This window comes from Dendropsophus ebraccatus, chromosome 11 (assembly GCF_027789765.1).
Source record: "Dendropsophus ebraccatus isolate aDenEbr1 chromosome 11, aDenEbr1.pat, whole genome shotgun sequence".
Classification (NCBI taxonomy): Eukaryota; Metazoa; Chordata; class Amphibia; order Anura; family Hylidae; genus Dendropsophus; species Dendropsophus ebraccatus.
In genome coordinates, this window is record NC_091464.1 from 88,700,278 (window position 1) to 88,717,085 (window position 16,808).

General features: G+C 46.9%; 1 protein-coding gene across 1 annotated transcript in view; it reads right to left on the bottom strand.

Moving 5' to 3' along the window:
- The window catches only part of LOC138767433 (zinc finger protein 658B-like), a 46,047-nt gene extending 31,886 nt beyond the window's left edge, over nucleotides 1-14,161 (bottom strand). Inside the window, exons 1-2 of the mRNA XM_069944936.1 lie at nucleotides 14,068-14,161; nucleotides 4,307-5,219 (exon numbers count right to left, since the gene is read on the bottom strand). Coding sequence (XP_069801037.1) covers nucleotides 4,307-5,109 — 803 coding nt within the window. The 5' untranslated portion in view covers nucleotides 5,110-5,219; nucleotides 14,068-14,161. The remainder of the gene's footprint in view (nucleotides 1-4,306; nucleotides 5,220-14,067) is intronic.
- Nucleotides 14,162-16,808: the final 2,647 nt, after the last annotated feature.

The following is a 16,808-nucleotide window of genomic DNA, read 5'->3' on the forward strand; positions in this document are numbered from 1 at the left end:
TCCCGTTCCTCTGATATTCTTACCAGAAATGTATAACTCAAGTGGCTGTCAACAATTGGGGGCGTGTCCTGACTCTAATCAGAGCTGACAGTGCAAGACTATGTACACGCCCCCAACCGGTAACACCCACATAGTCATACAGTTCTAGTAAAAATAGCACACATACTACACATCACAGAGCTCCAGCATTGTATCTGTTCTCTGATCAGAATAGTTTGATGGAATCGATCGCTGGGTTATAAGGTTATTTATTGAGATATTCTAGGGTAGTATCTCTTGCATAACAAAGATTTTACCTGGTGACAATTTAAAAAAAAAAAAAAAAGATAGATTGGTCTTTTCCTCATCCTCCTCTGCCATTCAGCACATTATTTTAAGAGGACCTAATACTACCTGCTTTAGGGTTCTACTACTGGATCCATCTAGGAATTAATCACAGGGACTGAATACACTGTATATATGTGATGATCAGATGATGAGGGATCCAGGAGATCCATAACCCCAGTGTTTCCTCTCCTCTTACCTGCTGACAGGAGGGGCCGCTGATCCTCCACCATGACATCCTTGTACAGATCCTTGTGTCCCTCTATATACTCCCACTTCTCCATGGAGAAATAGACTGATACCTTGTAGGAAACTGCATTAAAAAAGACAACAAATGATCAGCACCGTGTTTATTGAAGCCAAATGTGCACAAAATAACCTTAGAGAGGATATCTATTGGATCACAACTGTGGAATATGCAGGAGATATACTATATACTGTGTAATCTTTGGATTATGTATACAGGTAAGGGGTTGCATCAATGATGAAAATATTGTGCAGCCATTTGCTGGTGGTGCGGTCAGTGAGGACAATGGGGATCGGTCCTTGTCCTCGCTCCCAGCAGTTATATACTATCACATGCACAGACAATATATATATATATATATACACAATGTCTTACAGATTACTGTACAGACACCAGACAATGCTACTGTCCCTGATCCATCAATGTCATCTAAAGGATTATTCCCAATTTTAAGATACACACACACATATTACTGGGTCTTATAGGTTATAGTAGCCATCATTGTAATATATAGAATGTATATGATAAAAGGTTATAGATATAGGAGATGTACACACAGCACAAACAGGAACAATAGAAGATTATCCAGTGTCTTATAATTCCTTCTCCTTCCACTCACCTGAGTGATGTTATAGTCACCATACATTGACTCTCCTCACACTCCGCTCTCTCTCTCTCTCTCCACTCACCTGAGTGATGTTATAGTCACCATACATGGACTTCCCTCACACTCCGCTCTCTCTCTCCACTCACCTGAGTGATGTTATAGTCACCATACATGGACTCTCCTCACACTCCGCTCTCTGTCTCCACTCACCTGAGTGATGTTATAGTCACCATACATGGACTCTCCTCACACTCCGCTCTCTCTCTCCACTCACCTGAGTGATGTTATAGTCACCATACATTGACGTCCCTCACACTCCACTCTCTGTCTCCACTCACCTGAGTGATGTTATAGTCACCATACATGGACTCTCCTCACACTCCGCTCTCTATCTCCACTCACCTGAGTGATGTTATAGTCACCATACATGGACTCTCCTCACACTCCGCTCTCTGTCTCCACTCACCTGAGTGATGTTATAGTCACCATACATGGACTTCCCTCACACTCCACTCACCTGAGTGATGTTATAGTCACCATACATGGACTCTCCTCACACTCCACTCTCTATCTCCACTCACCTGAGTGATGTTATAGTCACCATACATGGACTCTCCTCACACTCTACTCTCTCTCTCCACTCACCTGAGTGATGTTTTAGCGACCATACATGGACTCTCCTCACACTCCGCTCTCTCTCTCCACTCACCTGAGTGATGTTATAGTCACCATACATGGACTCTCCTCACACTCCGCTCTCTATCTCCACTCACCTGAGTGATGTTATAGTCACCATACATGGACTCTCCTCACACTCCGCTCTCTGTCTCCACTCACCTGAGTGATGTTATAGTCACCATACATGGACTCTCCTCACACTCCGCTCTCTCTCTCCAGTCTCTGTCCCAAGTCTGTTCTTCTGGTGAGCTCCTTCCTGGTGAATGACCCCCATCTCACCACATTGGGGTCTCTTATACCCCTCTGGTGGCTACAGCTGTCTGCTCCCCCCACCTGGAGACACCCAGTCTGACAGAACCTTTCCATCCTCAGATTGGTCTGCCCTCCCCCCACCTACAATATACAAAGTAAGAACAATGGCGCCAGAACCTGATCAACCAGTTTTAGTATCTATGGAGTCCTGGGATCAGCCTTCATTTACACATTGTATTGTAGGGAGCAGACATATTGGTCACACTCCTATTTACCATCTGTAAGAGACACCTGGGATACTCAGAGACCTTTTCATATGGGAATCAGGGGAAACAATCATCACTCTCCATCCAGACCGGTCACCATACACTAGGGATGTAAGGATACCAGCATTTTTATTTTGATACTAAATACTAAAAAAAAGTTTAAACAAATATGCATGCAATGATTCCAAATAGGTTTCTTCTTTTAACTTTTTTTTTTTTAAAAAAAAAGGAAAAAGAGAGGATTATTAGAACTTGTTATGAATTAAAATTTTTCAAAACTTTTTTTTTTTCTTCACACTTTTTAATTCCCCTCTACAACTCCCAGCATACCCCCTTGTGCACTACAATTGCCAGCATACCTCCTTGTGCACAAGAAGGTATGCTGGGAGTTGTTGTGCCACTGCACTTGCTCGCCTTGGGAGATGACGGGCCATCATATTGGAGGGTCACGGGGGGGGGGGGGGGGGGGACTGGCGAGTGCAAGGGACCCCGATGCATCGGCGGGTCGGGGGGGGGGGGGGGGAGGGCATAACTGCATTCCCTGAGATGGTTAAATGGCTGCCGCCTGCGAGATCCTGCTGCATATGGAGTGGCCTTGGAGGGGTTAAATGCCGCTGTCAGTTGTGACATCAGCATGTACATAGTAAAATAGCCGGCAAAAGCGATCACTAAGTGGTGGCTATTTTAATTTGCTGCCACTGGGAGCGGACAGTGGGCAGGCTGAGAAGGTGACACTAGGGGGCGGCACACAGAAATTGGCCCAGGTAGTCGCCCGCCGCTTCTTTGCGCTATACTTTATGTTAAGCTGCACTATTACGCATTAACAAAGTATCGAGAAACAGGAAATCCTGGTACAGAACCATTTTTTTGCCCGGAATATCTATAGTATTATCAATATTTCGGTGCATCACTATTATGCAAATCACCCTCCATCCAGACCTGTCACCATACACATCACCCTCCATCCAGACCTGTCACCATACACATCACCCTCCTGTCACCATACACATCACCCTCCATCCAGACCTGTCACCATACACATCACCCTCCATCCAGACCTGTCACCATACACATCACCCTCCATCCAGACCTGTCACCATACACATCACCCTCCATCCAGACCTGTCAGAATTTGTTCACAGATTGTGAGAATTACATGACCTGAATTGATGATACTCTGCCCTCTCTTTGCAAAGAGTCATGATGGGAAATGTAGGCAGCACTAGGAAATCAGTTCAGTTGGCAAATATAAGTGTGGCTGAAATCCCATCCTGCCTCATCCCATAACACAGGTAAGCATGCAGTATACACAGGTAAGCATGCAATATACAAAGGTAAGCATACAGTATACACAGGTAAGCATGCAATATACACATGAACCTCTACATTATTTTCTAATAACTGATGCTGCACTATATAAGCAGAGTACTTCTTTTAAGAGTCACTTGCAGCAGGTAACCTGATGGGGGCCAAGGTTCCCGGCACACCAAACACTCTTTACTTCCACCAGCCTTCCTTCCTCCAGCACCTCTCACTTATACTCTGGATTAAATAAGCCAAACATAATACAATAGCATCTTGTAGTTCTTTAAATCACAGTCCTTTATTGTACATAAATGAGGAACATTACAGATCAAAACAGAACATGGCACATCATAACATGCTACAGCCCGACTGGTTTCAACAGTTTTCGGCTTCTTCGGGGGCAGAAGAGTATAAAAGCATTAAGAATCTGATTTTATTCATGTTGTGGCAGGCAGCAGGCCCTACACCGAGGCTCCACTTCCTTTCCTACAACCTGAACAATAAAATGGCTTCTCTACAAAGTGATCTCTCTGATGTTCCCGACCCAGTTTCTGGCTAAAACATTTCCCATATACTTTACATTATGTTCGTTTCTTCTCGGTGTGAGCTCTCAGATGTTTTTCAAACCATGATTTATGACAAAAGCATTTCCCACATTCAGGACATGAATAGTTATTTTCTCCTGTGTGAGTTTTCTGATGTTTCACAAGATTTGATGATTGGGTAAAACATTTCCCACATACTGTACATGAGTATGGTTTCTCCCCTGTGTGAGTTCTCAGATGATAATCAAGAGTTACTTTAAGAGTAAAACATTTCCCACATTCGGAGCATGAATATTCCTTTTCCCTTCTGTGAATTTTTAGATGTTTATCAAGATTTGATTTATGATTAAAACGTCTCCCACAATCTGAGCATGAAAATGGCTTCTCTCCTGTGTGAGTTCTCAGATGTTCGAGAAGATTTACTTTTTGGGTAAAACATTTCCCACATTCTGAACATGAAAATGGCTTCTCCCCTGTGTGAGTTCTCTGATGATCAAGAAGATACGATTTTTTACTGAAACGTTTTTCGCATTCTGAACATGAATATGGCTTCTTTTCTCTTTGAGTTCTCGGATGTTCAGCGAGATTTTCTTTTTGGGAGAAACATTTTCCACATTCCGAACATGAGAATGGCTTCTTCTTTTGTGTGTTTGTATTCTGATGATCAATTAGAAAAGATTTCTTACTAAAACATTTTTCACTTTTTGAACATGAATACGGCTTCTGTCCTGTGTGATTCAGATGTTTCTCATAACACGATGTGCAGCTAAAACATTTCCCACATTCTGAAAATGACAATGGCTCTTCATTTATGTGGATTCTCTCTTGGAGAGAGAGATGAGATTTCTTTTCAGAATGTTTTCTGCCTTCCGAACTTGGAAACATTTCACCCAGTCCAAGTCCAGTTCTGTTTCTTATAATCCGTGATTAATTATGTTTTACTTCATAGGCAGATTAAAGTTGTTTTCTATGGACGACTCTCATCCAGTTTTCACCTAGAATTGAAACATTATTTTGGACAAAATTAGTACTTTAGGATTTCTATGCAATAATTTTAAATTAAATGGTTGTTCAGGCAAAGCTAAAACGGGGGTGGTATAAATGCTGTACTCACCTCTCCCAGCCCTGTGCAGCTGTCACACCAACACTGCTAGTCCCCAGCTGGCATTTGCTTCTTCCAGATTCTTTGTTGACCCCTTAGGACCTACCCACTGCCAGTCAGTGACCGAGGAAGGACTCTACTGCTGCAGTCACTGACTGGTGGGGTGTGGGAGGGACAACGAAGAACCCAAAAAAGTGAAGACCGACAGAGGAGCGGGAGTGTCCAGGGAAGATGAGTACAGCATGTTTATTATATTTTTGTCATCCACATTCCTGGATCTAACTCATGTTCTGCCCCAGACAATCTCTGTAAGTGCTGGCTATAACGCATCATTTGTGGTTCCCTAGATAATTTGAAACTGGACTCTTATACTTTGAATTATTAAAGGGGTTACCCAGCGCTACAAAAACATGGCCACTTTCTTCTTTTGCTGCTCAGTTCCATTGAAGTGAATGGTGCTTAATTGCAAACCGCACCTGAACTGGAGACAAGAGTCATGTTGTCTCTGAAAGAAAGTGGCCGTGTTTTTGAAGCACTGGATAACCCCTTTAAAGAGGTCTCATCATAGCACCCCCCATTCAAAATGGAGTTTTAGGGCCCTATTCCACCGGACGATTATAGTTCATATAATCGTTAACGATCTCAAACGACCGCTATTGCGAAAGACCTGAAAACGTTCACTCATTTCCATGGAACGATAATCGTTACTTATGATCGTATTTGCGATCGTTATCTCTTCGCTATTTCTTTGCTATTGCGTTCGTATCTACTGCAAACGACCGAACGACGTCTTATTCAATACGAACGTTTTGCGAACGAGCAACGATAATAACATTAATCGTTAACTGCATTTCAACAGAACGATTATCGTTTAGATTCAAACCATTTAACAATAATCTGAACGATAATCGTCCGGTGGAATAGGGCCCTTACTCAACAGCTCTGGAGCTGAAATTGTTGGGGCAAGCCTTACCAACACAGGCGTCTAGAAATACACTATTACATGGCAAAAATTCAGACAAATATCCATGTTAGGGCTCGTTCCCACTGAGCAAAAGCAGCTGAATTTCTGCGCTGAATCAGCGCTGAAATTTCAGCCGTTAAAATAGGTGCAGAGCTAATTTCCATTGTGTTGAATGGAAATTCTGCTCTGCAGTTCACACAGTGGAATTTCCGCACTGAACTAATCCGCTTTCCGCCAGAAGAATGAACATGTTCATTCTTCCGCTAGCGGAAGCCTATACAAATCAATGGGGCTCTGATTTTCTGTTTCAGCGCGGATTCAGCGCGGATTCAGCGCGGAATACAAGCGGAATACAAGCGGAAATTACTCGCTGAATCAGCGCGGAAATGGGGAAAAGGGGGGGAGGAGGATTCTAGTATATGTTCTGGTATAGTCTAGTTTACTCACCAAATACTCGCTGAATTTCAGCGCTGAATGCATGCGGATTCAGCGCGGATTCCTCGAGTATTCCGCGCTGAATTTGTCAAGAGCTGATTACGAGCTGAACACTTTCCTAGCAGAATACGCAGGGATTCTGCTTGCATTCTGCTTATATTCTGCTCGGAATTCAGTGTCAGTTGATTTCAGGCGGAAATATTTCCTTGCGTAATCCGCTCCTTTTGCTCTGTGTGAATGTAGCCTTATACATACATGTTAGGCTGCCAGAGCAGGAACAAAACTTTCAAAAACATCCGTCCACTCTAGCTGATAAAAAGGCAACCTGAGCGAGAGATTCAACTGTGACATCTATATACCTTAATAAGGGTGAACGTGTATTCCCATCTTGACAAGGTAGGATAGGGCATAACTAAGACTGCAGACTGGAGCCCGCTGCTCCATTCTTTCTGTATGGAGCTGCTTACGATAACTGAAAGCTGCATTTGTCTATCTCCGACAGCTCCATAGGGGGTGTCTCATAGGCCCTGGTGCAAGAGGTAAACTTTTTATCTGTGCATTATCAGGCAAACACGTCTTCATTACAGAGAAGCCAGTGAAGACGGAGTCTGCTATCATGACATGGAAATCTCCGGACACACCTTTCCTATGGCAATGGAAATCTCTTGGTAACTCATACATCCCCCCTCTATAGAGTGCTTTACCAAAAAAGAAACTGCCCCAAAAATTTGATAACATTTGGTTACAATGGTTGGCTATTCCTGATACGGTTTCCCAGACTCCTAAATGGTGTGGGTGGTTCATTCTCAGGAGTCGGGGGTGGAGGGTAGCGCACTGTATGATAGGTGAGTGAATGGTAAGTGTCTTCTGCGTGTTTTCTTTTGCATTGCGAGCCGCGGGTCCATGCTCTGTTTCCTTCCTCCTTATGAGTTGCTCCCCTAGACAGGGCCTTGGCCTTAGATATTTTGATCTTATCATGAACTTCCTGGTTTCGGGACTCTTTATTACAATATCCGTACTATGTATACTGTATGATGAGATCTGTTAACTATTGTGCGACTTGATGCCTATGAGGGCGTAATGTCTGTTACATTTTTTGTTGTTGGTTTTAAAAAAAATGCATAAATAAAACCTTTAAAAAAATGGTTCTGCTGTGTCCATTATATCCTAAGGAGGGGCTGAGGCAGGGCCGTCTTACCCATTGGGCATGGTAGGCGGCTGCCCGGGGGCCCTTGCGTCCTAGGGGGCCCCTGCCCGCTGTGACAGCGGGCAAGGGCCCCCTAGGACGCAAGGGTCCCTGGGCAGCCGCCTCCCATGCCCAATGGGTAAGACGGCCCTGCGCGCCCCCTCCCCCCTTCCCCTTCCCCTTCTCTTGCGACCGCAAGCAAGAAAGTGCAAGAGGAAATCCGGCCCCCGGTTGATGCGTCGCTCCCCGGGGGATTCTACGAGAGCGCACGCATCAGGAACCTCAGTGCGCGTCGCTGGGGCTTCCTGTACCGGAAGTCCCAGCCTGGGCGCACACTGAGCTTCCGGATGTGTGCGCTCCCGGAGAATCCCCCAGGGAGCGACGCATCAGCCGGGGGCAGAAGAGGAGAGGAAGCAGCGACAGGGGAGCGCTGGTAGGTGAGTTGGGTGTTTGTTTTTTTTATCTGCTGTGCAGGGGGGAGCTATTTATAAGGGGGGGATACAGGGGGGAGCCATCTATAGGGGGGGATACAGGGGGGAGCCATCTATAGGGGGGGATACATCTATAGGGGGGGATACAGGGGGGAGCCATCTATAGGGGGGGATACAGGGGGGAGCCATCTATAGGGGGGGATACAGAGGGAGACATCTATAAGGGGGTAATACAGAGGGAGCTATCTATAAGGGGCCAATACAGATGTGCAGTGTGTAGAGAGATGAGGATGGTGACAGAGTGTGGAGCCTAATATGTCTGTCTGGCAGATTCTGTGGATTCGTGGCTCGGAGAAGTTCTCATAACGGCACAGGGCAAATGGAAAAGAAGATGAAAAGGGAAGAACTCCGATCAGAGAAGACGTCCCCTGTGAGTCACCTGATATAACTGCACTGTAATGTATATGGTGTATAGAACCTGTGTAGAGCTGGGTACCTCTATATGACTGGATGAGGTGATAGTGATCTGTGTACAGTGGATTAGTCAGTAGCAGCGGTGGTGTTAGTCAGTATGCAGTGGTAATATTTGTTGCTTGTTATCTGGCATATATATATAGAGAAGGGCAAAACAACATGTCTCATATAGACAGAGGAGCAACAACATGACTATTATATTATATATGAACCATGTTGTTTCCCTGTATTCTGTATACAGGGAAACAACATGGTTCATATATAATATAATAGTCATGTTGTTGTATATAAGAGACATGTTGTTTTGCCCTTCTCTATATATAAGCCATGTTGTTTCCCTGTATATTGTATTATACAGCATACATACAGGGAGACAACATGGTTCTCATATATATTAGTCATGTTGTTTCCCTGTATATTGTATTATACAGTATACATACAGGGAGACAACATGTTTCTCATATATAATAGTCATGTTGTTGCCCCTCTGTATATATATGAGACATGTTGCACTGGTGTGACAATAAACCCTGCAGATTGCTGTTGGAAGTGCTGTCTCCATTGCCTTTTTTGGATACTTTGAAGCCAACCTGGTCTGGTTTGGTGAGGCATGCACGCACGGTAATTTTTTGTTTTTGCGCTGCTGAAAGACTGTGTTGTGAATTAAAGTTTATGTTAACAATAATTTGTATTTTTTATTGTACGTAATTGTACTGGCTAGGGGCGGGGTTGCAAAGATGGGGGGGTTTTGATGGCGGCGGCCGCGGGGGGTGGGGCCCAATTCCCACCTCTGCCCAGGGGCCCATAATGCTGTTAAGACGGCCCTGGGCTGAGGGAGATGAGTGAGCAGGAAGCGGAGACATGAAGGTCAGCTGTTTGTAGACTGGGCACCTAAAACACTGGATTCAGAGGTCAGGAAGGTCAGTGCTTATCTAGGAATTTGCTGAGAGAAGATTGCAGGATGTTGTGCTGTGCAGGACTGCTCTGTGCTCTCAGCCCCTCCCCTCTCCATAGAGCATAATGGACACAGAAATCCTGCTTCTTCTGAAGTGAGGGGGGAACAAGGAAAACAGCTTTTTTAGTACAGAAGGAAACTCTTATGGTAAATAAAACCTATTACAGAGTTTCTTAAAATCGCTTGTACTATAGATATTTATTGTTTTCAGAAACATTACCCTTAAATGACAGTTACACTTTACAGGGATTATCCAGTGCTACAAAAACATGGCCACTTTCTTCCAGAGACAGCCCCACTCTTGTATCCAGTTGGGGCGGGAATTTGCTGCTCAGTTTCATTGAAGTGAATGGAGCTTAATTGCAAACTGCACCTGAACTGGAGACTAGATTGGGGCTGTCTCTCAAAGAAAGTGGCCATGTTTTTGTAGCACTGGATAACCCCTTTAACTAGGAAGAAACAGTGCTTGTATTATGGCTTAGAGCATTGTTGCCAAACCTTTTCCACTCCCCTGTCATAGCCCCCACACCTCTGTCATAGCCCCATAGCCCCCACTCCCCTGTCATAGCCCCCACTCCCCTGTCATAGCCCCATAGCCCACACTCCCCTGTCATAGCCCCATAGCCCACACTCCCCTGTCATAGCCCCCACTCCCCTGTCATAGCTCCATAGCCCCCACTCCCCTGTCATAGCTCCATAGCCCCCACTCCCCTGTCATAGCCCCATAGCCCCCACTCCCCTGTCATAGCCCCATAGCCCACACTCCCCTGTCATAGCCCACACTCCCCTGTCATAGCTCCATAGCCCCCACTCCCCTGTCATAGCCCCATAGCCCCTACTCCCCTGTCACAGCCCCCACTCCCCTGTCACAGCCCCATAGCCCACACTCCCCTGTCATAGCCCCATAGCCCACACTCCCCTGTCATAGCCCCATAGCCCACACTCCCCTGTCATAGCCCCATAGCCCACACTCCCCTGTCATAGCCCCCACTCCCCTGTCATAGCCCCATAGCCCACACTCCCCTGTCATAGCCCCATAGCCCACACTCCCCTGTCATAGCCCCATAGCCCACACTCCCCTGTCATAGCCCACACTCCCCTGTCATAGCCCACACTCCCCTGTCATAGCCCACACTCCCCTGTCATAGCCCACACTCCCCTGTCATAGCCCACACTCCCCTGTCATAGCCCACACTCCCCTGTCATAGCCCACACTCCCCTGTCATAGCCCACACTCCCCTGTCATAGCCCACACTCCCCTGTCATAGCCCACACTCCCCTGTCATAGCCCACACTCCCCTGTCATAGCCCACACTCCCCTGTCATAGCCCCATAGCCCCCACTCCCCTGTCATAGCCGCATAGCCCCCACTCCCGTCATAGCCCCCACTCCCCTGTCACAGCCCCATAGCCCCCACTCCCCTGTCATAGCCCCCACTCCCCTGTCATAGCCCCATAGCCCCCACTGCTCTGTCATAGCCCCGTAGCCCCCACTCCCCTGTCATAGCCCCCACTGCTCTGTCATAGCCCCATAGCCCCCACTCTCCTGTCATAGCCCCCACTGCTCTGTCATAGCCCCATAGCCCCCACTCCTCTGTCATAGCCCCATAGCCCCCACTCCCCTGTCATAGCCCCATAGCCCCCACTCCCCTGTCATAGCCCCCACTGCTCTGTCATAGCCCCATAGCCACGAGGCTGAAGTTGGTTTCTTATTTGGCAGTTTCTTATTCAGAGGATTTTTCTTTTTCCTGTTTTAGCTATTATTCTTACAGAAAATGTATAATATTCATACCCTACCGTAAGTGAGGGGCCCTGAGGGGACCGGTGATAAAAATGGCAAAAAGGACCCAAGGTTGGCATAAAAATGGGCATCAAAGTTAAAACACTAAATTCTGATTTAAAAATAAAAATGACTTTGGGCCACTGATCTCACACTGATAATACACAGAGAGGGACGCCCTGCATCACACCCAAGAGAGTCCAGCCTGGCCCAAGGTGGTTCTGGGTATAAAAACTGGCATCAAAGTGGGCACATAGGCATTTTTCATTATTTGAATAAGTAACAGATGTTTTCAAAGGGTTAAATGACTTTGGTCCACTGATCTCACTCTGATAATACACAGAGAGTGGCTCCAGTTCTTATAATGGTCTGTATGTACAATGGAGCAAATGCCAAACTGCAGCACAACGGCATCGAGGATGAAGATAAGAGACATCCCTTCATCCATGGCGTCTCTGCTGCAATAGGGACATATCAGCGGGTTAGATTACTCCCACCTCCAGGTAGTTCCCCTTTAAGGCCAGTTTACACGGAGTAAAATCGGTGGAATTTGGCAACGGAACTATCCACCTGCCTCTGTGACATACAGTCTGTCTATGGGAGGGATCGCGCGCCTCCGTTTTCCGCGTCTCTCCACTCGAGACGAGACTACATAGACAGACTGTATGTCACAGAGGCAGGCGGAGAGTTCCGTTGCCAAATTCCACCGATTTTACTCCGTGTAAACTGGCCTTAAAGGGGAACTACCTGGAGGTGGGAGTAATCTAACCCGCTGATATGTCCCTATTGCAGCAGAGACGCCATGGATGAAGGGATGTCTCTTATCTTCATCCTCGATGCCGTTGTGCTGCAGTTTGGCATTTGCTCCATTGTACATACAGACCATTATAAAAACTGGAGCCACTCTCTGTGTATTATCAGTGTGAGATCAGTGGCCCAAACTCATTTAACCCTTTGAAAACACCTGTTACTTATTCAAATTAGGAAAAAATGCCTATGTGCCCACTTTGATGCCAGTTTTTATACCCAGAACAACTTTAGGCCAGGCTGTACTCTCTTGGATGTGATGCAGGGCATCCCTCTCTGTGTGTTATCAATGTGAGATCAGTGGCCCAAAGTCAATTTTATTTTTAAATCATAATTTTGTGTTTTTAATTTGATGCCCATTTTTATGCCAACCGTGGGGTCTTTTGGCCATTTTTATCACCAGTCCTCTCAGGGCCCCTCACTTACGGTAGGGTATGAATATTATACATTTTCTGCAAGAATAATAGCTAAAACAGGAAAAAGAAAAATCCTCTGAATAAGAAACTGCCGAATAAGAAACCAACTTCAGCCTCGTCCCATAGCCCACACTCCCCCGTCATAGCCCCCACTCCCCTGTCATAGCCCCCACTCCCCTGTCATAGCCCCCACTCCCCTGTCACAGCCCCCACTCCCCTGTCACAGCCCCCGTTCCTCTGTCATAGCCCCCACTCCCCTGTCATAGCCCCATAGCCCCCACTCCCCTGTCATAGCCCCCACTCCCCTGCCCATAGCCCCCGTTCCTCTGTCATAGCCCCCACTCCCCTGCCCATAGCCCCCACTCCCCTGTCACAGCCCCCACTCCCCTGTCACAGCCCCATAGCCCCCACTCCCCTGCCCATAGCCCCCGTTCCTGTCATAGCCCAATAGCCCCCACTCCCGTGTCCTAGCCCCCACTCCCCTGTCACAGCCCCATAGCCCCCACTCCCCTGTCACAGCCCCCACTCCCCTGCCCATAGCCCCCACTACCCTGCCCATAGCCCCCGTTCCTCTGTCATAGCCCCATAGCCCCCACTACCCTGCCCATAGCCCCCACTCCCCTGTCATAGCCCCATAGCCCCCACTCCCCTGTCATAGCCCCATAGCTCCCACTCCCCTGCCCATAGCCCCCACTCCCGTCACAGCCCCCACTCCCCTGTCATAGCCCCATAGCCCCCACTCCCCTGTCACAGCCCCCACTCCCCTGTCATAGCCCCCACTCCCCTGTCACAGCCCCCACTCCCCTGTCATAGCCCCCACTCCCCTGTCACAGCCCCCACTCCCCTGTCATAGCCCCATAGCCCCCACTCCCCTGTCATAGCCCCATAGCCCCCACTCCCCTGTCATAGCCCCGTAGCCCCCACTCCCCTGTCATAGCCCCATAGCCCCCACTCCCCTGTCATAGCCCCATAGCCCCCACTCCCGTCATAGCCCCCACTCCCCTGTCATAGCTCCATAGCCCCCACTCCCCTGTCATAGCCCCCACTCCCCTGTCACAGCCCCCACTCCCCTGTCATAGCCCCATAGCCCCCACTCCCCTGTCATAGCCCCATAGCCCCCACTCCCCTGTCATAGCCCCATAGCCCCCACTCCCCTGTCATAGCCCCATAGCCCCCACTCCCCTGTCATAGCCCCATAGCCCCCACTCCCCTGTCATAGCCCCATAGCCCCCGTTCCTCTGTCATAGCCCACACTCCCAGTAAATCAGATAATGGAGGCAGAGTGTACACTCACAGCTGCTTCTCTGTCAGGACGGCTCTGCCGGGGGAGGGGGCTTCCTGGCTCTGGCTTCCAGTCTCCCCTGCAGGCATGGAGGAGCTGCCTGAGGTAACTCCCACTCCTGGATGCTGCAGTAACTGTACGGGCCTGGGGTCTAGGGGAGGGGCCTCGGCTGGTCTGAGGGAGGGGCCTCAGCTGAACTGGGGGAGGGGCCTGGGCTGGTCTGGGGGAGAGGCCTCGGGTGATCTGGGGGAGGGGCCTGGTCTGGTCTGGGGGAGAGGCCTGGGCTGGTCTGGGGGAGAGGCCTCGGGTGATCTGGGGGAGGGGCCTGGTCTGGTCTGGGGGAGAGGCCTGGGCTGGGGGAGAGGCCTCAGCCCTCCACACTGGAGCTGGGGTGTCCTGGCAGCCTGGGATGAGGGGCTGGGGACACAGTGTGAGCCCCTTTCTCCTCTCTTAGGGTCCATTTACATATCGCCTGATTTCTTCTCTATTCTACTGGTCCATTTACACAGAAAGATTATCTGCCAAAGATTTGAAGCCAAAGCCAGGAACAGACTATAATCAGAGATCAGGTCATACAGGAAAACCTGAGATTTCTCCTCTTTTTAAATCCATTCCTGGCTTTTGCTTCAAATCTTTGGCAGATAATCTTTCTGTGTAAATGGACCCTTAGCGGCTGCCTCCTGTCACTGGCTGAGGGGTAAGCAGCAGTGATCGGGGACCTGGGACCCCACCCGGCAGCCATGGAAGCAGCTACCCTTTGGCCCCTCTTGTCTACAGTTCAGGTGTGGTTTGCAGATTGAAGCCCGGGACATACTAAAAAGCATGAACAAAAAGAATGAACATTATTTCCTATGGGGAAACATGTAAAATATGGTTTTAATTGGTTTTATTAGATAGACCCGGAATAAACAGCATTTTTCTGTAGAGCTCAGTGGACTGAGTGTATATATATATATATATATACCATAAATACCGATGTGTTATACGCTACCTGTGCAAGGTACACATGAGTGGGATATAGAGGTATTGGAATGGGGGCATATCCCATAGAAAAAGAGGTGTAGTTCTCTCCCCGTGCGAGATAGACCCGGAATGAACAGCATTTTTCTGTAGTTCTCAGGTGTACCTTGCACAGGTATCACACATCGGTATTTATGGTATATACGCTCAGTCCATTAAGCACTACAGCAATGACATCCATGGTTGTAAACATTGACTCACAGAATAGGATGGGTCTGATACTGTATGGAGACCATAGCTTGCATTCATGTGTAAGGGCACTGTCACACAGGACGTTCTGTGTAATTGCAGGCATCGATTAAATGACTAATGAGAATTCGCTGATCGTTTTTTTAAACCTGAACCTAAAATCATCATTGATCGCAGATAGTTCGCAAATCGTTCGGTGTAATAACACGTCCTTCCCGTAGGTGTAATAGCTGCGAAACGAACGAAAAGCGAGGACAGGACGACCACAAGAAGGATCGCAAGTAACGTTCAATGTTCTGTGTAATTGGGTGAACGATTTCAGGTTGTTCGCCAAAGCGGTCCTTAGAGATGGTTTATCGTTAATCGTCTAATAGGAGCCTAATGATAAATCAATATGAAAAGTCGTTTATGCGATCGTGATTGCGTTTGTATATATTCAGTGACTATTCATAATTGCGTTCATGTCTATATACTACGAGTGATGAATGTTTACAATGAAAGACTTAAGAACGAGTTCACACTGCGTTTTTGCAATCCGTTTTAGGGCCAGTTCACACGGAGTAAAACTGGTGGAATTCTGTGGTGGAACTCTCCCATAGACTGCCAGTATGATACAGTCGCTGCTGGGATGTATTCGCCACGGAATTACGCCAGTTTTACTCCATGTGAACGGGCCCTTATGCAGAAAAGCAGATGAAAAAACAGATGTATTTGTGTGTATCCATCTTAGTCTGTTTTTTTCCCCCCCCAATGACTTCCATTATGTATATATAAAAAAAGTCAATGGAAAAATGGACAAAAACATTAGTTTTTTCATACGTTTCCCCCCCCCATAAAATGGATGAAAAAAAGGGATTGCAAAAACACAGTGTGAACCCAACCTAACTATGATTGAGTTCAGCTCAAAAAATGCATTGAACGACAACAAATTTTCGTTCAGCGTTTAATCGTTGCTGCGTTTATGCCGGAAGATTATGGCTTAAATTAAAACTTTTTGCACGATAGTAAGTGCATATAAAATGCCCTTCAGGGGCCTAAATTGTTGGTACCTTTAAGGACAGAGACAAATTTTATGAATATGACCTGTGTCACTTTATGTTTACTTTATGTTGGCGGCATTTATTAAACTATATTTCATTTTTTTTAGACAATGGAAAGCTTAAAACATAAGCAGCAAATTTCCAAATTTTCTGTAAAATTTTGAAATCGGATATTTTTAGGGACCTGTTCAGGTTTAGGCTGCGTTCACACTACGTATATTTCAGTCAGTATTGTGGTCCTCATATTGCAACCAAAACCAGGAGTGGATTAAAAACACAGAAAGGATCTGTTCACACAATGTTGAAATTGAGTGGATGGCCGCGATATAACAGTAAATAACGGCCATTATTTCAATATAACAGCCGTTGTTGTAAAATAAAATATTTGCCATTAAATGGCGGCCATCCACTCAATTTCATCATTGTGTGAACAGATCCTTTCTGTGTTTTTAATCCACTCCTGGTTTTGGTAGCAATACTGACTGAAATATACTGACTGAAATA